This window comes from Rhinopithecus roxellana, chromosome 14 (genome assembly GCF_007565055.1).
Source record: "Rhinopithecus roxellana isolate Shanxi Qingling chromosome 14, ASM756505v1, whole genome shotgun sequence".
Classification (NCBI taxonomy): Eukaryota; Metazoa; Chordata; class Mammalia; order Primates; family Cercopithecidae; genus Rhinopithecus; species Rhinopithecus roxellana.
In genome coordinates, this window is record NC_044562.1 from 93,641,954 (window position 1) to 93,665,288 (window position 23,335).

General features: G+C 36.9%; 1 protein-coding gene across 3 annotated transcripts in view; it reads left to right on the top strand.

Moving 5' to 3' along the window:
* Positions 1 to 22,835, top strand: part of ZDBF2 (zinc finger DBF-type containing 2) — a 39,080-nt gene extending 16,245 nt beyond the window's left edge. For all 3 annotated transcript variants that reach the window (XM_030917074.1, XM_030917076.1, XM_030917075.1), the window contains 2 exons: positions 4,384 to 4,511; positions 13,118 to 22,835. In XM_030917074.1, the coding sequence (XP_030772934.1) occupies positions 4,384 to 4,511; positions 13,118 to 19,997 (7,008 nt within the window). In that variant the 3' untranslated portion in view covers positions 19,998 to 22,835. The remainder of the gene's footprint in view (positions 1 to 4,383; positions 4,512 to 13,117) is intronic.
* The last annotated feature ends 500 nt before the right edge of the window (positions 22,836 to 23,335 follow it).

Below are 23,335 nucleotides of genomic sequence, written 5' to 3' on the forward strand. Positions count from 1 at the left end.
TAAACATGAGAAAATGTAAGATCTTTAAACTAGAAACTATAAACATTGAAAGAAATTTTCATGTTCATGGATTGAAGAATCAATATTGTAAACATTGTCAATTGTGCCTAGATTGTTATATTTATCCAACGTAATTTCAATCAAAATCTCAGAGAATTTTTTTTTAATGAAAAGCCAATTCCAAAAATAAATGTGGGAAAGTAAAAGGCTCCAGAAGAACTAGGATAATCTTAAGAACAAAGTGAATAGATGTCCTCTATCAGATACTAAAACTTATGAAACTTTAGTCTTTAAAATAATATAGTCTTGCTGCAGAGTTAGACCATGGAAACAAACCAGGAATTCCAGAAACAGACACATATATGGACGTCTGATTTGTAACAAAGGTGGTGCTGCACAGCAGTGAGGACAGAACTTTCTTCAATAAATGATACTAGGTCAATTGAATATTCATATGGAGAGGAAAGTGAAACTTTATTGCGGAATCACCCTGCATATAAAAATCAGTTAGAAGTAGACTATAGACGTAAATGTTGTAGCCAAAATAGTAAAGCTTCTAGAGACAGGAGAAAATCTCTAGGACTTTGATGGTAAAGAGAGATTTCTGGCCACAAAAACCACTGACAAAAAAAGATAAAAACTCTGGACTGCAGTAAAGTTAAGAAACAATGGAAGATGATTAAGAAAGTGAAAAGAAGCTCCAGAGAGGAAGATGGTACTTGAAACACATATAATTGAGCAAAGAACTGGTGTCCAGAATAAGGAATTTCTACATGTCCATAAGGAAGAGACAGAACATCCATTTGAAAAAACAGAGAGACTTAACAGATCCAACATAAAAGAGGATATCCAGATGGCCAGTAAATATGAAAAGCTATCACAAAAATTACAGATTAAGGCCACAGTGATATAACAATAAACATCCTTATAATTGCTAAAATGAAAGAGACTGACAATACCAAGTGTTGATAAGGAGCTAGGAATACTGCTGGTAGGAATATACATTGGTACAGCCACTTTGGAAGACTGGTCAATAGTGAGTACTAAAGCTGAATGTGCGCAAATTTTTATGACCCAGAAGTTTCACTCCTAATAATGTACTCAACAAAAATACATGCACATTGGCACCAAAAGACACATACAAGAAGGTTCTTCACAGCATTATTAGTAATAGCCAAAAGCTGGAAACAACACAATTGTCCGTCAAGAGTAGAATGAATAAATGAAATATGGCATATTCATACAGTGAAATATTAATGCAGAAAAGAAAATGAACAGATTCAGTTAATATGGATGAATATCACATATATAATATTGAGTAAAATAAGCTGAATGCAAAAGCGTACATATTATATGACTCCATTTATATACATTTCAGAAAATTTCAAAACTATAGTATTAAAAGTTAGGTAATAGTTACTTTTGGGGAAAAGGGAAGGGATATTAGATTGGGATGGGACATTACAGGGATTTCTGGATGCTTGTCAACTTTTCATGGATAGATGGTAAGGATGTGTCTACTTTGTGATAGTTGATTGAGCTATATGCATATGATTTGTGTACTTTATGTATGTTATACATCAATTCAAAAAATCTAAAGGAACTGACACCTTATGGCATGTAAATGAAGTTTTCTATTCACATTTCTTTTTTCTTTTTGCCTTGGCAGAGAGAGGACAAGGTTGGATTTTATTATTTATTTTTGTAATTTCAACTTTTATTTTAGAGTCGGGGGGGACACATGTCCAGGCTTGTTACGTGGGTATATTGTGTGATGCTGAGGTTTGGGGTACAAAGGATCCCATCACTCAGGTAATGAGCATAGTACCTGATAGGTAGTTTTTCAGCCCTTGCCCCCTGCCCTGTCTCTCCTGACCCAGTATCTCCCAGTGCCTTTTATTCCCATCTTTATGTCCACATGGACCTAATGTTTAGCTCCCACTTAAAAGTGAGAACATGCGGTATTTGGTTTTCTGTTCCTGTGTAAATTTGCTTAGGATGATGGCCTCCAGCTGCATCCATGTTGCTGCAAATGACACGATCTCATTTTTTGTGGCTGTGTAGTATTCCATGATGTATATGTACCACATATTCTTTATTCAGTAAGGTTGGATTTTAACTGAATATTTGTTTCCTTGTGCATTTGTCCCCTTTAACCACCAGGCATTCTAACTCTGGTAATGGGTCCTGGACAGTGGAGAGTTTTGTAGCAGGATTTTGAAAGTGTCATAATGTGGATTGTTCCTGGGGCTAGGAGCACTAGCATGGACCTCTGAAGTCAACGTGGAAGAAAATAATGCCAAGAGTTGTAACAGTGGTTAGGAGTTAGCAACCTGATTTAAGTTCTTTAACACCTTTACTGGGATATTTTAAAATATCTTTTCTAAGTATTGTTAAATTAAAATGCACTATTAAATTATAAATAACATGTTAGAAATATGCCATTTCCTAGCATGATACAAAGAAAGAGGATAAGCTTTGGAGTTATTAAAATCCTGGCCTTGCTGTTTGCTCAGTGTAAAACTTTGGGCAGTTTACTCTAATTCTTTTTTTTTTTTTTTCTTTTCTTTTCTGTTTTATTTTTTTGAGACAGAATCTCACTCTGTCGCCCAGGTTGGAGTGCAGTGATGCAGTCTCAGCTCACTGCAACCTCCGCCTCCAGGGTTCAAGCAATTCTCCTGCCTCAGCCTCCCCAGTAGCTAGGACTGGGCACACAGCACCACCATGCCTGGGTAATTTTTTGTTGTTGTTGTTCTCTAGAGACGGGGTTTCGCCTTGTTGGCCAGGCTGGTCTTAAACTGACCTCAGGTGATCTGCCCGCTGCAGCCTCCCAAAGTGCTGGGATTACAGGCCTGAGCCACTGTGCCCAGCCCAGTTTACTCTTAATTTTTTGTGCCTTAGTCTTTTCATGCTAAATGGGGACAATATTCTTAGTGAAAAGTCAGTGAAGATTACTGTGTAAATGGAATAACACTGTGTTTGGTACATCATAGGTGCTCCATAGGTAGACTTTAGCCCATTCTGCTTGCTAGTCCACTAAATAATATTAGTAAAGAAAGATTATCTTTCTAACTGTAGAGAGAATTACAAGTCTGAAAAATTTAGTTTATTTATTTAATTTTAATTTTGTGTTTAAGTTAGGATTTTTAATTTCTGAAAGAAAATAAAGGGGCCTTTTTTGTCAGTTAATCTTTGACCTCTTTTAATACAATAATCCAACCCTGTTCTCTCTCTTAACAGATTTTCATTTTAAAAAACATTTACTCATTGAAAAAGATAAGAATTTATAAGAAAAATTGAAAAATTACTCGTAACTGCACCACACTGACATCTGTACTAGTAAGGTTTGGTATACATATACACTAGTCCCCCCTTATCTGTGGTTGGTTTCAGTTACAGCCAAACATGGCTCGAAAATATTATATGGAAAATTCCAGAAATAAATGGGCAAATAAATTGCACGTCATTCTGAGTAGCTTGATGAAATCCTTCGCTGTCACTCATTGTCCCACTCAGAATATGAATCATCCATTTGTCCAGCATATTCCTGCTGTATATACCATCTGCCCATTAGTCACTCAGTAACTGTCTTGGTTATTAGATCAACTGTTGGATATCACAGTGCTTGTGTTCAAGTAACCCTTATTTTACTTTTGTTACAGTGTATTGTTATAATTGTTTTATTTCATTATCAGTTATTGTCGTTAATCCCTTACTATGTCTAGTTTATAAATTAATCTTTATCATAGGTACGTAAGGAAAAACATATATACGTTTGGTACTATCCACTGTTTCAGGCATCCACTGGGGGTCTTGGAACAAATCCCCTGAGGATAATAGGGGACAACTGTAATTTCTTCCATTTACTTGTCTGTATGTTTTTAAACTGTAGTTTGACATGAAACCATACATGTGGTTTTTGCATTCCTCATTTTTTTCTAAATCCAGCGCCTTAGACCGCTTGGCCACACTACTACACTCATTTTTTCTTAATATGTAACATTTCCCCATGTTATTAAAAATTCTTTGTATTATTTTAGATAGCTGCATAGTATTACATCTTAGAACCTATTATAACTGAAGTCTTTTACTGTTAGAAACTTAGGAGGTTTCCAGTTTTTTGTTATGCTATGATAATGATATCTTTTTTGCATGAATCATTTACCTTTAAGACTATTTCCTTAGGCTATACTTAGGGAAATCTCATTATTTTACCTAAGGGAAAGTAGTTTTATGGTTTTTAGATGCAAATTTCAGAATTGCTTTATAGAAAAGCTGTCAGTTCATAATTTTACCAGGAGTATATAAATGAATCCATGTTGTCGAACTCTCACTACTAAATACTATCCATTTAAAAATATTCCATTTCTTTTTTCTTTATAGCATTTGTTCAGTGCTCAGCACAGGAGTTTGACCAGACAGAGTAGACGTCAAATATGTACCAGCAGTTTGATGGAGCGTTTCTTACAGGATGTACTGCAGCACCACCCATATCACTGTCAAGAGAGCAGGTAAAGTAGTTGATTGGAATAATATTTATACATAGTTATATGTTACAGTGGGTATTTGTGTTCATGTCCCAATCAATACTATAAATGAATCTTTGAATCAAGGAATATAAAGTGAAATTTTAGTAACTTTCATTTGCAATTTTAAATTTTTCTTAGCTTAAGTAAGAAATTTCACTATAGAAGATATGGACTACATTATATTTTTTTCCTAAATAAAAGTCTAAGGCTAATAAATAATTGTATATCATTAAGATGTTTCATAAGTATGTTATAGGATTAAGCAGGGGGAAAAGGAGGAAGAAATAGTTTTTATCTGTTTGTTTGTTTGTTTTTTCTGAGGTGGAGTTTCACTCTTGTTGCCCAGGGTAGAGTGCAATGGCATGATCTCAGCTCACCGCAACCTCCACCTCCCAGGTTCAAGCGATTCTCCTGCCTCGGTCTCCCAAGTAGCTGGGATTACAGGCATGTGCCACCACGCCTGGCTAATTTTTTATATTTTTATTAGAGGCGAGGTTTCCCCATGTTGGTCAGGCTGGTCTGGAACTCCCGACCTCAGGTGATTCACCTGCCTTGGCCTCCCAAAGTGCTGAGATTACAGGTGTGAGCCACCGCACCTGCAAAATAGTTTTTGGAAGGTTAGCAACAGAAAATCTGGTGACAAAAGCAGAGTAAGGACAATCAAGTCAAAACTGAGTCAGTTCCACATTAATAGTACTCTGCTAATTCTGAGTAAAAGAGATATCAAAAAGAATTGGGTTTTTAAATAATCTGTTTTTATTTTGATAGCTTTTCTTGTATCCATTTGTTTTAGTTGTTTTTAATAAAAGTAATTATTTTGATAACATTTAAGAGTTAATGCCCTATGTTAAAGAAAAACATTGGTGGAAAATCAGATTAAATACGGTGGTAAGTTTTTAGCTCCAGCTGTACAAGATAAGGTAAAAATAGATCATTAGCACGTCTGTGCAGAATTAACTGAGATGTGCACCAATTAGTAGAAAGAGATAAACTTCTTTACCTTGCGGATCACTAACATAGACTTTAGAGATGGCAAAAATATTTTAATGGGGAAAAATTAGAGGAAAACAAGATGATTTCTTAGCTGATGGGAAGATAGAATTAGCCTATCCTGGGGTCAGTATAAATTTCCAGTGGTTTTTTTTTTTGTGACGGAGTCTTGCTCTGTCACGATCTCAGCTCACTGCAACCTCTGCCTCCCTGATTCAAGCAATTCTTCCTGCCTCAGCCTCCCGAGTAGCTGGGATTACAGGCACACATCACCACACCTGGCTAATTTTTTTGTATATTTAATAGAGACTGGGTTTTGCCATGTTGGCCAGGCTGGTCTTGAACTCCTGACCTCAGGTGATCTGCCCGCCTTGGCTTCCCAAAGTGCTGGGATTACAGGCATGAGTCACCACGCCGAGCTCCAATGTATAACTCTCATGAGCAGTGCTTCAGCAAACATGTTTTTACATGAAACGGTTTCTTTTTTGTTTTGTTTTGTTTTTTTGAGACAGTCTCACTCTGTCGGCCAGGCTGGAGTGCTATGGCACGGTCTTGGGTCATTGCAACCTCCATCTCCCGGACTCAAGCAATTCTCCTGCCTCAGCCTCCAGAGTAGCTGGGATTACAGGCATGTGCCACCATGCCTGGCTAATTTTTGTATTTTTAGTAGAGACGGGTTTCACCATGTTGGCCAGGCTGGTCTCAAACTCCCGACCTCAGGTGATCTGCCCACCTCGCCCTCCCAGAGTGCTGGGATTACAGGCGTGAGCTACTGCGCCCGGCCACATGCAACTATTTCTATGTTATATCTTGCTAGAATTTGAAGTTCTGGGTCAGAGTTTATGGACCTTAAAAATGTTTTTTAAATTTATTTTTTATTTTTTAACTTTCCTTTTTGGAATAATTTCAGGCTTACAAAAATGTTGCAAAACTGGTACAAGAAGTTCTTGGATCACCTTCCCCTGGCTTTCTCAAATATTAAATCCAAAATAACCACAGAGGCCAGGAGTGGTGGCTCACGCCTGTAATCCTAGCACTTTGGGAAGCCAAGGAGGGCCAATGGCTCGAGGTCAGGAGTTCAAGACCAGCCTGGCCAACATGGTGAAACCCCTGTCTCTACTAAAAATACAAAAATTAGCTAGGCATGTTGGCACATGCCTGTAGTCCCAGCTACTCGGGAGGCTGAGGTAGAATAATTCCTTGAACTACACTCCAGTCTGGGTGACAGAGCTAGACTCCATCTTAAAAAAAAAAAAAAAAAAAAAAAAAAAAAAAAAAAAAAAACCACAGTACAATGATAAAAACCAGGAAACTACAAATGCAGTAGGAGGATTACTTGACTACGCGAGTTGGAGGCTGCAGTGTACTTTGACCTCCCCGCAGCCCGTGAATAGGTACATCCAGCCTGGGCAACATAGTGAGGCCTGTCCTGGCCTCTAAAAAAAACCAAGCCCCAAGCTGGATGCAGTGGTTCACACCTATAATACCACCACTTTGGGAGGCTGAGGCGGGCGGATCACCTGAGGTCGGGAGTTTGAGACCAGCCTGACCAACATGGAGAAACCCTGCCTCTACTAAAAATACAAAAAATTAGCTGGGCATGGTGGTGCATGCCTGTAATCCCAGGTACTCAGCAGGCTGAGGCAGGAGAATTGCTTGAACCCTGGAGGTGGAGGTTGTGGTGAGCTGAGATTGTACTATTGCACTCCAGTCTGGGCAACAAGAGCGAAACTTGTCTCAAAACAAACAAACCCAAAGCAAAATCTCCCTGAACCCTGCTCAGAGGGAGCCAATTTTAAAAACACAAAAACCAAAAGCCAAGAAATTACATTGATACCATACTAACAGCTAATCTATAGACCTTGTTTAAATTTTGTTGGTTGTCTTAACTCATGTCCATTTCTTGGACCAGAAGCCAATCCAGAATCACACATTGCATTTTGTTGTCAACATCTCCTTAGTTTTCCTTTATCTTAAATAGTTCCTCAGTTTTTCTTTGTTTTTAAGACCATGATACTTTATAGAGTACTGGCCAGTTAATTTATGGGATAGCCTTCAATTTTTGTCTGTCTGATATTTTCTTATGATTAAACTTTGGTTATGCATTTTGGGCACGAATATCTTAGAATCGATGTTGTGCCCTTCTCAGTGTGGAATCAGGAGACACATAATGTTGCCATATCATTTGGGTGATGTTAGCTTGAGCCACTTGATTAAGGTACTACAGTCTGCCAAGTTACTCCACTGTGAAGTTACTGTTTTTCCTAATAAATAAGGATCGGTATGGGGAAGAACTTTGAGACTGTGTAAATACCCTGTTTCTTATCTTACTTTTGCCCACTTATTTTATGCAGCCATTAATGATTCTTTAATCAAAATTATACCATAAAAAAGATCTTGTTCTTTCACTTATTTATTCAAGTATTTAATATTTATTTATATCATTATAGACTCATGGATATTTCTTTTATTCTATGGGTTTTAATTTGTTACTAGTTATTATTTATTTTGTTGCTCACATTGTGTATGGACCTTTGAAATCCTTGCTAGACACTTCCTAGAAGGCTATACCAATTTATACTCACACCAGCAACATAAGAGAATGCCGATTTCCTGTCACTGTTGCTAACCCTGGGATTATCAGCTTCTTTTTTCCCTACCAAAATAATGGGCCAAAAATGTGTAGATATACATACTGATAATCCCATATTATCTATTTTCAGGTAGAACTTTTTTGTGTACTGATTGGCCATATTTTATTCTATGATATGTTTGTTAATATACTTTGCCCATTTTTCTATTGAGTTATTTGTATATTTTGGCTTTGTAAGCAGTATTTGAGTATGAGTAATATCCTTTGTATTTTAAATGTGTTACAGATTTTTTTTCAGAACCCAGTGGTTTGTCTTTTAACTGTATATGTTATTCTTTATCATACAGAGATTAAAATTTTTGATTTAATCAGATGTAAGGAGAATTTTTCTTTACGGCTTCTTTTATGCCTTTTTCTTCATGCCTTTGTTTTTTGTTTTAAATATTTGTAATCATCTTGGAGTTTGTTTTTATATGTGGTGTGAGGCAGGACTTCTTGTATCTCTCATTATCCCTGCTGATATAAAATGTCACCACCTGTGTCATAACCTGAGTTCTTGTATTTGTGTATATGTGTGTATGTAGATCTTTTTGCATACCATTTTGTTTCCTTGATTTTAAAAAAATCACATGCCAATAGTACATTTTTAAAATATATGTATAAGCTTTCTAACTTACAGGATTTATGATTTAAAAAAATTTCTGTTCTCCTCTTGTCTAGACATTGTAAATTTTTCTTTTTTTTTTTTTTTTTTGAGACGGAGTCTTGCTCTGCCACCCAGGCTGGAGTGCAGTGGCCGGCTCTCAGCTCACTGCAAGCTCCGCCTCCCGAGTTCACGCCATTCTCCTGTCTCAGCCTCCCGAGTAGCTGGGACTACAGGCGCCCGCCTCGTCGCCCGGCTAGTTTTTTGTATTTTTTAGTAGAGACGGGGTTTCACCGTATTAACCAGAATGGTCTCGATCTCCTGACCTCGTGATCCGCCCGTCTCAGCCTCCCAAAGTGCTGGGATTACAGGCTTGAGCCACCGCGCCCGGCCGACATTGTAAATTTTTCTATTTTAGCTTTCCTGAAAATCAGCTCTTGCTTTATTTTTGTTTTGTCTTCATTAATTTTTTCCTTTTCTTAATATATTTCATCTACCTTCTTATGGGGGCCATTTGGTTGTTATTTTTTTCATCTTAAATTGGGTGCCCAGTTGTATTTACGAATTCTTTTCTTAATGGAAGTATTTAAAAGTATGACGTTTTTATTTTGGCCATATCTCATAGTTTTTATTTCTTTTAGATAATTTAAAAAATATTTTCTTTTTAGCTCGAGAGTTTTTCTTTTTAGCTCAAGAGTTTGACTGTTTTTTGTTCGTTTGTAGGTCTCACTTTGTGGCCCAGGCTAGAGTGCAGTGTGTGATTATAGCTCACTGTAGTCTCAAAGTCCTGGGCTCAAGTGACCCACCTGCTTCAGACTCTCGAGTATCTGGGACTATAGGCATGTACCACCATGCCTGGCTTATTTTTTTAAATTTTTGTAGAAACAGGATCTCATTATGTTGCCGAGGCTGTTCTCGAACTCTTGGCCTCAAGTGATCGTCTCACTTGAGTCTTCCAAAGTGAGGGGATTACAGGCATGAACCACCACACCTGGCCAAAAGAGTGGTTTTTAATTTTTAATGGTTAGCTTTTTAGAGAGCTTTTTTTTTTTGTTGTGTAGTTACAAATGATGTGTTAAATGTGGATTATGATTTAATTGTTAAACATATTATACACACACAAACACAGATGCAGATCAAAGCATCCAGATGGCAGTTCATGATCTTCTTGGGATTTTACCAACTGTATGATTTTATGATTCTACCTTCTTTTCTTTTCTCCCTTTTCTTTCCTTTCTTAGCTACATGTTGCAAAATTCGTTTTATTTTGAGAATGTTGTGGTAGTCCTTAAGACAAATGAAGAAGTCTAGGGTTCTGAAGAACTAGAATAAAGTGGTTGTTGCACTGCAATGTCATTGTTGAGAAGTATGAAAAATTAGGATTGTTTTTTGCTGCATCACAATACTTTGGATGCCAGGTTAACTTTTTTATTTTCCAAATTCAAAATTAATATTAAGGCAATCAGTTTATATGGGAAAGATAGTAACAGCAATACTTACGCTAAAATAAAATTGCATATGGCTGACACATGTGCATGTTCTCTTAGACAAATGACATCTCAAATTAGAAAAATTCAATACATTTTTAGGTGTTTATTTTTAATTTTTATAGGCTATTTTTATAAACAAACAGTTTTAGATTAATGGAACCATTGAGGAAATAGTACAGAGTGTGCCTATAATGCTCTCTCACCCAATTTCTCTATTATTAACATTAATGTGGTATATTTGTTACAAGTAATGAACTGATATTAGTAAAGTTCATGGTTTATTCAGACTTCTTAGTTTCTACTTAAACTAAGTTTTCTTAAACTAAGATTTCCTTAGTTTTACTAGTTTTTCTGTTTCAGAATCACATCCAGGATACCACATTATATTAACTTGTAATGTCTCTTTAGGTCCCTCTTGGCTGTGACAGTTTAATTTTTTTTTTTTCAATTCATCATTTATATCATGTATAACTCCCAATGCAATCCCTCCCCCCTCCCCCCCCATGATAGGCCCCAGTGTGTGATGTTCCCCTTCCCGAGTCCAAGTGATCTCATTGTTCAGTTCCCACCTATGAGTGAGAACATGCGGTGTTTGGTTTTCTGTTCCTGTGATAGTTTGCTAAGAATGATGGTTTCCAGCTGCATCCATGTCCCTACAAAGGACGCAAACTCATCCTTTTTTATGGCTGCATAGCATTCCATGGTGTATATGTGCCACATTTTCTTAATCCAGTCTGTCACAGATGGACATTTGGGTTGATTCCAAGTCTTTGCTATTGTGAATAGTGCCGCAATAAACATACGTGTGCATGTGTCTTTGTAGTAGAATAATTTATAATCCTTTGGGTATATACCCAGTAGTGGGATGGCTGGGTCATATGGTACATCTAGTTCTAGATCCTTGAGGAATTGCCATACTGTTTTCCATAATGGTTGAACTAGTTTACAATCCCACCAACAGTGTAAAAGTGTTCCTATTTCTCCACATCCTCTCCAACATCTGTTGTTTCCTGATTTTTTAATGATTGCCATTCTAACTGGTGTGAGATGGTATCTCATTGTGGTTTTGATTTGCATTTCTCTGATGGCGAGTGATGATGAGCATTTTTTCATGTGTCTGTTGGCTGTATGAATGTCTTCTTTTGAGAAATGTCTGTTCATATCCTTTCCCCACTTTTTGATGGGGTTGTTTGTTTTTTTCTTGTATATTTGTTTGAGTTCTTTGTAGATTCTGGATATTAGCCCTTTGTCAGATGAGTAGATTGCAAAAATTTTTTCCCATTCTGTAGGTTGCCTGTTCATTCTGGTGGTAGTTTCTTTTGCTGTGCAGAAGCTCTTTAGTTTAATGAGATCCCATTTGTCAATTTTGGCTTTTGCTGCCGTTGCTTTTGGTGTTAATTTTTTTTTTAAGTCTAGATGTGATGATACTTACCTCCTTGAATTGTTATTATTTTTTATGTGTCTGCCTTCTGCAGCTACTTGAATGGTCTTTAAGAGGCAGCTCAACTTTTTTTGAATTTGCCTTAGTACCTAGCATAGGGCCTGTAATGCAGTAGTAAGTCCTTAGTCGATGGTTATTGCATGAATGAATGTTTGCCTGACTTTAAGAATTCAGGCCATGGCAATATCATTAGGTCAGCTGGTTATATACATGAAAGAGCAGTCCCTGAAATGCTTTGGTCAAACATGTTGTCTTGATACTGATAGAAGAGATTCATAGACTGATTTTAGATATGAAAGTTTTGGGTCTTTTTAAAAATAATGGAATTTAAATTTTGAATGGGAAATACATATACATAGACATAATTCACAGGGCACGTTCAAAAGTAAGCCTTCTTAAATTGCTGCCATCCTGTAATCACTTCACTAGAGGTAACACGTGATACCTCTAGACTTCTACAGTTGAATGTGCCATTCTCTAGATATTCTAAGTGCATTATTTTTTCCCTTCTATTTTACATAAATGGTAGCTTTCTGTGTACCCTTGCTTTTCACTAACAATGTTTATAGTAATTGGTTTTTATTTGTATGTATAGAGCTGTTTTATTATTTTTAAAACCCACGTTGTATTCCATTAAATACCATTACTTATTTAACCAGTACCTAGTTACTGAGTATTCAGGTTGATTCTAGTCATTTGCTATTACTCCTCCCTCCTCTCAAAAGTAGCAGTAAATATTCTTGTACATGCCTCATTAAACTCATGAGAAAACCAAAAGTGGAATTAGAGGTCAGAGGGTATGTACATTCTTAATTTTAATAGACATTGCAAAATTGCTTTTTGTAGAGGTTACAAATCTACATAGAGGTTAACCAGTAACCGTTAACTGATCTATATTCCTGTGAACAGTGTATTAAAGTGCCTTTGTCCTTACACCCTCACCAAAACATTGTGTTAAGATAATAATAGCTAACATTTGTGAATGCTTACTATGTGTCGAACTGTTTCTTCATTTTAATGCTCCTTACAGGTAACAGTTAATTTACTCATCAAAACAATCTCATGAGGGAAAATAGTGTAAGATTCCCTTTTTTTGGAGGCAGAAACTGAAGCATACAAAGTTAAGTAACATGTCAAACTTTTTGCTGTTACTACTCTGATAATTGAAAAATAATATATGATTTTATTTGTTTAATTATTCATGTTTAGGGGCCATTTGTATTTAAGTAGCAATTGGTAGCACCACCTCCACCTTCTGCAGTAATTCCCTCCCCACAGTCCATGCAGTGTTCAGCCTGTGGTGACTGCCTGGATTCCTTGTCCTTTAAGGATAGTCCAGAATAGAAAGCAAATAACATTTATTATGCCTCTCTTTTAATATTTTAAACAGATATTAGAATATGTTTATGAGTCTCCCCCCTTTCTTTTTAGTTCAACACAAGATGAGACACATGTGAATACCGGGTCATCGTCTGAAGTGGTGCATTTGGATGATGATTTTTCTGAAGAAGAGGAAGAGGATGAGGATAAGGTTGAGGATGAGGATGCTACCGAAGAGAGACCCTCCGAGGCTTCAGAACCTATTGAAGAGTTACATTCCAGACCTCATAAATCTCAGGAAGGCACACAGGAGGTTTCAGTTCGACCATCAGTTATTCAAAAACTGGAGAAGGGACAGCAGCAGCCCTTGGAGTTTGTTCATAAAATTGGGGCCGGTGTGAAAAAATGTAATCTAGTAGATATTGGTCAGGCTACAAATAATGGAAGCAACTTGGTACGCCCCCCAGTGATTTATAATGCTCCTGCTAGTTGTTTATCTGAAAGCTCTAATGATAGACCAGTTAAAACTAATACAACTGGTTTACCAGCAGCAGCTCATTTGGATTCAGTTAGCAAATGTGACCCAAACAAAGTTGGCAAACATCTTGAACAGTCAGACGGGGCCTCTAGAAATCCTGTGCCATCATCCCATGTAGAAACTTCTTCATTTTCACATCAGAAACCTAAAGAATCAAATAGGAAATCTTTACGCATGAATTCAGATAAGTTGGTTTTGTGGAAAGATGTAAAATCTCAGGGTAAAACTTTGTCAGCTGGCTTGAAATTCCAGGAACGCATGGGTACTAAGGGCTCCTTCAGAGTTAAATCTCCTTCCAAATTAGCAGTAAACCCGAATAAAACTGACATGCCTTTAAATAAAGGAATCTTTGAAGATACTATTCCAAAGCACCATGAGGAATTCTTTTCTCATATGGATTGTACCCAAGAAGAAAAGCGTTTGGTTTTTAACAAGAAAGCCTTTTGGGAACAGAAGTGCTCAGTGAGTTCTGAAATGAAGTTTGATCATAGCTGTCTTCAGTCAGCATCTGATCAGCCCCAAGAGACTGCACAAGACATAAATCTTTGGAAGGAGGAGCGAATTGACCAAGAAGATAACTATGAATCTAGAGGTTCAGAAATGAGTTTTGATTGCAGTTCCTCTTTTCATTCACTGACTGACCAATCTAAAGTGAGTGCCAAAGAAGTAAACCTTTCCAAGAAAGTATGTACTGATGTACAGTATAAGAATAATACATCTTATGTTTCTAAAATAAGTTCTGATTGCGATGACATTCTTCACTTGGTTACCAACCAATCCCAAATGATTGTTAAAGAAATAAGTCTTCAGAATGCAAGGCATATTAGCCTGGTTGACCAAAGCTATGAATCTAGTGATTCTGAAACAAATTTTGATTGTGATGCTTCACCTCAGTCCACTAGTGACTACCCTCACCAATCTGTAAAAGAAGTAAACCTTCCTAAGGAAGTGCACATTGGTTTGGTTGATAAGAACTATGGTTCCAGTAGTTCTGAAGTAAGTGCTGATTCTCTTTTCCCACTGCAGTCAGTGGTTGACCGACCCCCCGTGGCTGTCACAGAAACAAAACTTCGGAAGAAGGCTCATACTGGCTTGGTTGATAACTATGGATCGAGTTGTTCTGAAACAAGTTTTGATTGTGATGTTTCTCTTGAGTCAGTAGTTGATCATCCCCAACTGACTGTCAAAGGAAGAAACCTGAAAGGTAGACAAGTCCACCTAAAACATAAGAAGCGTAAACCCAGTAGGGCTAAAGCACATCTTGATTGTGATGTCTCACTCGGGACAGTTGCAGATGAATCCCAGAGGGCCGTTGAAAAGATAAATCTTCTAAAGGAGAAGAATGCTGACCTTATGGATGTGAACTATGAATCCCATGGTCCTGGAATGGGTTTTCACACCGATGCTCAGTTAGTGGCTGACCAGCCTCAAGTAGCAGAAATAGAGCCTCAGAAAGTGGATATTGACCTTGAGAATAAGAGTGTTCAGTCTAGCAGTTCTTCTCTAAGTTCTGATTCTGCGGCTTCTCTTTATCATTCAGCTCACGATGAGCCTCAAGAAGCTTTGGATGAAGTAAATCTTAAAGAGTTAAATATTGACATGGAAGTTAAGAGCTATGATTGCTCCAGCTCTGAGTTGACTTTTGATTCTGACCCGCCTCTTCTGTCAGTTTCTGAGCAGTCTCATCTGGATGCTGAAGGAAAAGAACGGCACATTGACCTGGAAGATGAGAGCTGTGAGTCAGATAGTTCTGAAATAACTTTTGATTCTGATATTCCTCTTTATTCAGTAATTGACCAACCTGAAGTAGCTGTTTATGAGGAAGAAACTGTTGATCTGGAAAGTAAAAGTAATGAATCTTGTGTTTCTGAAATAACTTTTGATTCTGATATTCCTCTTCATTCAGGAAATGATCACCCTGAAGTAGCTGTTAAAGAAGTAATTCAGAAAGAAGAGTACATTCACTTAGAAAGGAAGAATGATGAACCCAGTGGTTCTGAAATAAGTTCGGATTCCTATGCCCCTCGTCATTTAGTGACTAATTCTCCTGAAGTAGCTGTCAGAAAGCTAAATCCTCAAAAAGAAGACCAGGTACACTTAGAAAATAAGGAAAATGAACCTATTGATTCTGAAGTAAGTTTGGATTATAATATCATTTTTCATTCAGTGACTGGACATTCTGAAGATCCCATTAAAAAAATAAGCCGTCACACAAAAGAACACATGTACTTAGAAAATAAGAGTGGTTTTGAAACAAGTTTGGATTCTGATGTCCCTCTTCGGCCAGCGACTCACAAACCTGAAGTAATTGTCAAAGAAACATGGCTTCAAAGAGAAAAGCATGCTGAATTCCAAGGTGGAAGTGCTGAATTCAGTGGTTCAAAAAGAAGTTTAGATTCTGGTGTCCCTCATTATTCAGTAATTGAACCTCAGGTAGCTGTTAACAAAATAAACAGAAAGAAGCAATGTGTTCTAGAAAACTATGATAAATATATTGGTTCTGAAATAATTTTGGATTCTAATGTTCCACCTCAGTCAATGACTGACCAAACTCAGCTAGCTTTTTTGAAGGAAAAACATGTTAATCTGAGAGACAAAAACAGTAAATCAGGTGATTCTGAAATAACTTTTGATTCTGAACAACTTCAGGAAGCGGTTAAAAAAATAGACCAATGGAAGGAAGAGGTTATTGGCCTGAAAAATAGGATTAATGAACCTAGTACTTCTAAATTAATACATGATTCTGATGTTTCTGTCCAGTCTGTGGCTGATCAACCCAAAGTAGCTATTAAACATGTAAACCTTGAGAATGAAAACCATATGTACTTGCAAGTTAAGAACAGCCAATATAGTTGTTCTGAAATGAATTTGGATTCTCGTTTCTTGGTTCAGTCAATAGTCAATCGACCTCAAATAACTATTTTGGAGCAGGACCACATTGAGCTAGAAGGTAAACACAATCAATGTTGTGGTTCTGAAATAAGTTTTGATTCTGATGACCCTCTTCAGTCAGTGGCTGACCAGCTGAGAGAAACCGTTAAAGAAATAAGCCTTTGGAAGGATGAAGAAGTTGACATGGAAGATAGGAGGAATGAAGCTAAGGGTTTTGAAATTATGTATGATTCTACTGTTCTTCAGCCAGTGGCTGGCCAACCTGAAGAAGTAGTTAAGGAGGTCAGTCTTTGGAAAGAGCATGTTGACTTGGAAAATAAGATTGTCAAACCTACCAATTCTAAAATAAATTTTGATTCTCATGAACCCCTTCTGTCTGTGACTAATAAAATTCAAGGGGTGAATAAAGAAATAAATCTTCTGAAGGAGGAACATGTTTGTCTGGATGATAAGGGCTATGTGCCCAGTGATTCTGAAATAATTTATGTTTCAAATATCCCTCTTCAGTCAGTGATAAAACAACCCCAAATTTTGCAAGAGGAGCATGCCAGTCTGGAAGATAAGAGCAGTAATTCTTATAGTCCTGAAGAAAGTTCTGATTCCAATGACTCTTTCCAGGCAGCAGCAGATGAGCTTCAAAAATCTGTCAAAGAAATAAATCTTTGGAAGGAAGACCATATTTATCTGGAAGATAAGAGCTATAAATTAGGTGATTTTGATGTAAGTTATGCTTCTCATATTCCTGTTCAGTTTGTGACCGATCAATCTTCTGTGCCTGTCAAAGAAATAAACTTGCAAAAGAAGGATCATAATGATCTAGAAAATAAGAACTGTGAAGTCTGTGGTTCTGAAATAAAATGTGATTCTTGTGTTCATCTTCAGTCAGAAGTTGACCAACCTCAAGTGTCTTACAAAGAGGCAGACCTTCAGAAGGAAGAGCATGTTGTCATGGAAGAAAAGACCGATGGACCTAGTGATTCAGAAATGATGTATGATTCTGATGTTCCTTTTCAAATAGTGGTTAACCAGTTTCCAGGGTCAGTCAAAGAAACACATCTTCCAAAGGTGATACTTGTGGATCTGGTGCCCAGTGATAGTGATTATGAAGTAATTTCAGATGATATTCCCCTTCAGTTAGTGACTGACCCACCTCAGTTGACTGTCAAAGATATCAACTGTATAAATACAGAATGTATTGATATAGAAGATAAGAGCTGTGACTCTTTTGGTTCTGAAGTCAGGTGTAGTTGTAAAGCCTCTACTCCCTCAATGACAAACCAATGCAAAGAGACTTTCAAAATAATAAACCGGAAGAAAGACTATATTATTCTGGGAGAGCCAAGTTGTCAGTCTTGTGGTTCTGAAATGAATTTTAGTGTTGATGCCTCTGATCAGTCCATGACTTACGAGTCACAAGGACCTGATGAGAAAATGGTGAAATATATTGACTCAGAAGATGAGAGCTGTGGATATAATGGTTCTAAAGGAAAATTTAATTTGGGAGACACTTCTCATCGAACGACTTACCGACTGCAGAAAGCTCACAAAGAAGCCAAGCTTCGGAAGGATCCAAGAAATGCTGGCCTGAAAGGTAAGAGCTGTCAATCTAGTGCTTCTGCAGTGGATTTTGGTGCCTCTTCCAAGTCAGCGCTCCATCGAAGGGCCGATAAAAAAAAACGTTCAAAGCTAAAACAGAGAGATCTAGAAGATGTGAGCTGTGAACCGGATGGTTTTGAGATGAATTTTCAGTGTGCTCCCCCTCTTCCGTCTGATACTGATCAGCCTCAAGAAACTGTTAAGAAAAGACACCCTTGTAAGAAGGTGTCTTTTGACTTGAAAGAAAAGAACCGTGATTCCAGGTCAAGCTCTGTTCCCAAGGTTGATTCTGTAAGGAACCTGAAAAAAGCAAAGGATGTCATAGAAGATAATCCTGATGAACCAGTTCTTGAAGCCTTACCTCATGTACCTCCTTCATTTGTGGGGAAAACATGGTCTCAGATAATGAGAGAAGATGACATAAAAATTAATGCTCTTGTGAAGGAATTTAGGGAAGGTCGTTTCCACTGTTACTTTGATGATGACTGTGAGACCAAAAAAGTTTCTTTGAAGGGGAAAAAAAAGGTTACCTGGGCTGACTTGCAGGGTAAGGAGGACACTGCACCAACTCAAGCTCTGTCAGAAAGTGATGATATTGTCTGTGGTATTTCAGATATTGATGACTTGTCAGTGGCCTTAGATAAACCATGCCATCGTCATCCTTCAGCAGAGAGGCCTCCTAAGCAAAAGTGGCGTGTGGCTTCTCAATGCCAGACAGCGAAAATCAGCCATAGTACTCAGACCAGTTGTAAGAATTACCCAGTGATGAAAAGAAAAATAATTAGACAAGAGGAAGACCCACCAAAAAGTAAGTGTTCACGTTTACAGGATGACAGAAAAACCAAAAAGAAAGTCAAAATTGGGACAGTTGAATTTCCTGCATCATGTACTAAAGTTTTGAAGCCCATGCAACCCAAAGCCTTAGTCTGTATTCTTTCTTCTTTAAATATTAAACTGAAGGAGGGTGAAGGCCTCCACTTCCCTAAAATGAGGCACCATAATTGGGATAATGATATTCAGTTTATATGCAAATATAAACGGAATATCTTTGATTATTATGAGCCCCTGATTAAGCAAATTATAATTAATCCTCCCCTGAATGTAATAGTACCAGAGTTTGAGAGGCGTAACTGGGTTAAAATTCATTTTAATAGGAGCAACCAAAACTCCAGTGCAGGAGATAATGATGCTGATGGACAAGGCTCTGCTTCAGCACCTTTAATGGCAGTGCCGGCAAGATACGGATTTAATTCACATCAGGGAACCAGTGACCCTTCTCTGTTTCTGGAAGAATCAAAGATTCTGCATGCTCGTGAGGTTCCAAAGAAAAGAAATTTCCAGCTAACATTTTTAAATCGTGATGTTGTCAAAATCTCTCCAAAATCAGTTAGAAATAAGTTTTTGGAAAGTAAAAGTAAAAAGAAAATTCACGGAAAGAAGGTGACAACTAGTAGTAATAAGTTAGGTTTTCCCAAAAAGGGTTATAAACCAATTATTCTCCGGCAAAACCCCAGAAAAGCTTCGGAGAAACAGTCAGTTTGGATTCGGACCAAACCAAGTGATATAATTAGAAAGTATATTTCAAAATACTCTGTTTTTTTACGTCATAGATATCAGTCCAGGAGGGCTTTTCTTGGAATGTATCTGAAAAAGAAAAAATCTGTTGTCAGTAGGCTAAAGAAGGTGAAGAGAACAGCTAAAGTGCTTTTGAATTCCTCAGTTCCACCAGCTGGTGCTGAAGAGCTGTCGAGCGCTATCGCAAATCCTCCTCCAAAGCGACCTGTGCGGGCTTCTTGCTGCGTCGCACGAAGGAAGAAGAGGAGTGATGAAAGCTACCATGGCCGAAAGAGAAGTCCTTCTGGACCTGTGAGAGCATATGATCTGAGAAGCTCATCTTGTTTACAACAATGTGAAAGAATGATGACTCGGCTAGCAAACAAATTGAGAGGTAATGAGATAAAATAGAAGTTGTTTTTGTGTTCAGGCTAGTTGAGGATTCAGTACTTCAATTGAAATATATTTGGTACTTTGCACACACAGCTTTCCCAACTTTGGTGAGAAAACTAATCTTGAACTATTTTGCTATCAATATTATTTTTCACAATTTTTATATTCATTTAAAATGAGTGTTTAGAGTCCTTTCATTTTAAGATTCAAAGCAACCTTTGTCCAACATTTTCTGTAGAAGAACTTCATCTTAATTTATGTCACAAAATAATTTAGCACCATATATAGAATTTTGTTCCTCAAATCATATCCCTCTTATTTTTTATGATTATCTCTCTCATCCTTGCAAATTTAACATTGTGAGAATGAATATAGCAAACTTATTACAAAGAAGGAACTATAATGAATTATGTCAGCTTTTGAAAGGGGTTGACTTAAATGAATACAAACAAAATATAGTTTGTCTTTCTTTTTAAAACATTCCAGAAAATGAGATTCCATAATCTTTAATACAGTTTTTAAAAACTGGTGATTTTTTTTATGCCTAACACAAACTCCTCCTGCTTCATTTAAATGGAATCTGCAAGTCTCTAACTTTTATCATTTGGACACATGCACACATACAGTCTCTATAAATTTTTTGGGTTAGCCTTATTTGATCTTAAAAGGGAAAATAATTTTGCCCATGTGTTTAAGCATTCCCCCCCCGTTTTTTTAACCACCTTTACTCCCTTCTACATGAAGAGTGGTGGTTTAGTATGAAAATCCAGGTTACTTTGTGGCCTTATCTCCTCAAAATATTTTAGGCATTACCATATTAGTTTTTATTTTTATTTTTATTTATTATTATTATTTTTGAGACGGAGTCTCACTCCGTTGCCCAGGCTTGAGTGCAGTGGCCTGATCTTGGCTCACTGCAACCTCCACCTCCTGGGTTCAAGCGATTCTCCTGCCTAAGCCTCCCGAGTAGCTGGGACTACAGGCATGTGCCACCATGCCTGGCTAATTTTTGTATTTTTAGTAGAGGCGGGGGTTTCACTGTGTTGGCCAGGCTGGTCTCTAACTCTTGACCTCGTGATCCACCTGCCTTGGCCTCCCAAAGTGCTGGGATTACAGGCATGAGCCACTGCACCCAGCTTACCATATCAGTTTTTAATAACTTGAACTGAAATTCTTGGCTTGGTAATATTTGGGCAGGCCATTAATTCTCATTAGAAAATTACTTAATATTTCAAAGAATTGAATAAAACTGGTAATCTTTGCGGAGGCCCATTTTGCGAGTGGAAACCTGTGTTTATACATTAGTTTGTCTTTAACTTGTTAACAGATTTTAACAATTCAAATAAAAGATGTTAATGAGATGCAGTTTGAGTCTGGGATACTCAGAGTATATCCAGAACTTGTATTCAGGGACACTGGTTGAGTTGGTACAGATGCATTCAGTTGTCGTTCATTCATGTTAAGCCAAGATCCTGGATCTTCTATCATTAATGTTAAGGGGAAACGTGAATTACAACTATATTGTATTTATGACTGCCATATTTTCTTGAAACTAAGGTCAGTGTTAAACCATATCTTGATTTCAGAATTTAAAATGTGTTACCTTAGAAATAATGAAATATAGTGTAACAGTTGGTTTCTAAATGTGGTTTTATTTCAGGGGCCATTGTTTAACCTGTGTGTATGCTATGATGGAGTTCTTTTGTAATTTCTTTACTTCTAAATTTAAATAGTAATTATGTTTAAAAACAAATGTTTTTGTTTTTAGTTGCAAAGCAGCATATATCTCATTTCCTTCAACCTTGCCTCCTCATACACAAATATATTTTCATTTCTCTTCTTAAAAGATCACTGTGGGCCAGTAGTTCAAAATAATCCTCCAATTTTAATTTAGGAACAAAGCTTTGTCCTAGTGACTAGGAAGTAAACAAACAGCTGATACATAAAATATTCTATTTGTGGGTATTGGTGTCTTTTTTCCCTATGGAATAGACACATAGTTCCCTTAAATTTTATTAATAGACATTCTGTATTCTTTCGGTGTAAGTTTAAAAGCAAGAGATCAAATGAAAATATGTACTACGTACTTATGATGTGTTGTATCTATTGTGATTACATCATGCGAGAGAACAGTTCTTATAATTCAAGTAATTCAAATTTCAAGTTATACAAATGTTACCATTTTCACATTGGAAGCCCTTCTAAGTACCATTTTCATTGGGGGCAGGGAGAAGGTTTATATTTAAATTTTATATTACCAAACATAGAAGCACAGTGCAGTACTGATGATTTTGTTTAAAGTTTTTGAAATGTTTACTAGTTCTTGTAATCATTATTTTAGACAAGCTTGAAAACTTGACATTGTTGAAACATAATTTAAATTAAATTGGAAATTACTTTCAGAATTTGGTAGTATACAAGATGTGCCCCTTTGTCTAAATAAATGTTGGCTTAATTTGCAGATTAGATAAAACAATTGATGTTTTTGTGTATTCAAGAGTGCATTAAATTCTTTTAATAGTAAAAAGTCAAATTACAACCATAATGAGTATTTTATTAATCTTGTTCTTGTTCAGTATTTTGCATAGATTTTTATTGTAATTGTCCTGAGTTCTACAGTATGTGGACAATATCGTGTGAAGTGTGTTTTTGCATTTGTGCATTTAAATTATTTATGTAACTAGGGCTCTGAGTAACACTTTTTTTTTTGGTTAAAGAAAAGCTATATTTAAATATTCAAATAATTATATATTTCCATGTAAAACTAATGTGAAGACTAATGTATTTTTTATATTGCAATGTAAAAGCTAAACTTGTTTTTGATGTTATCAAGATAAAATTTATTAAACCTTGAAATTTGTCTCTGTTCTCTCTTCATGTTAGAAACTTTTTCTGGGAATACTCGAAGAATAAGAGAATAATAGCCTGAGAGATAATAAATGAGAGAATGTAAATGTTGATGCCAGCGAGAAAATAGTTTAACCAAAGATATACAGATTATATTTGATGCAGTAGTTATTTCAAAGGATTAAAATGAAACCATTTATTTGGCTGGTGGAGTGGTGGATTAGCAGCTTTTCACTTTGTGTACCTGGATTGAAAGGGCCCGTGAACAAGACTGAGTTCATGAGGCTGCATCTGTATCACTGTTCGACACCTACTGGGAAGGGAGAACTTGGGAGCCTCCACTGCCACAGCATGTATTATAAAGGACAAGAAAACATGAGAAAGTGTATGTGGGTCAGTGAGGTGCCTTTGGCCCCAGTAGTACTGACTTCCAGGGTTTGTTGGCCTAGATGTTATTGCCAGGATGAACAACATCCTAATATTTTTTTTTCTTTCTTTCTTGAGGTGGA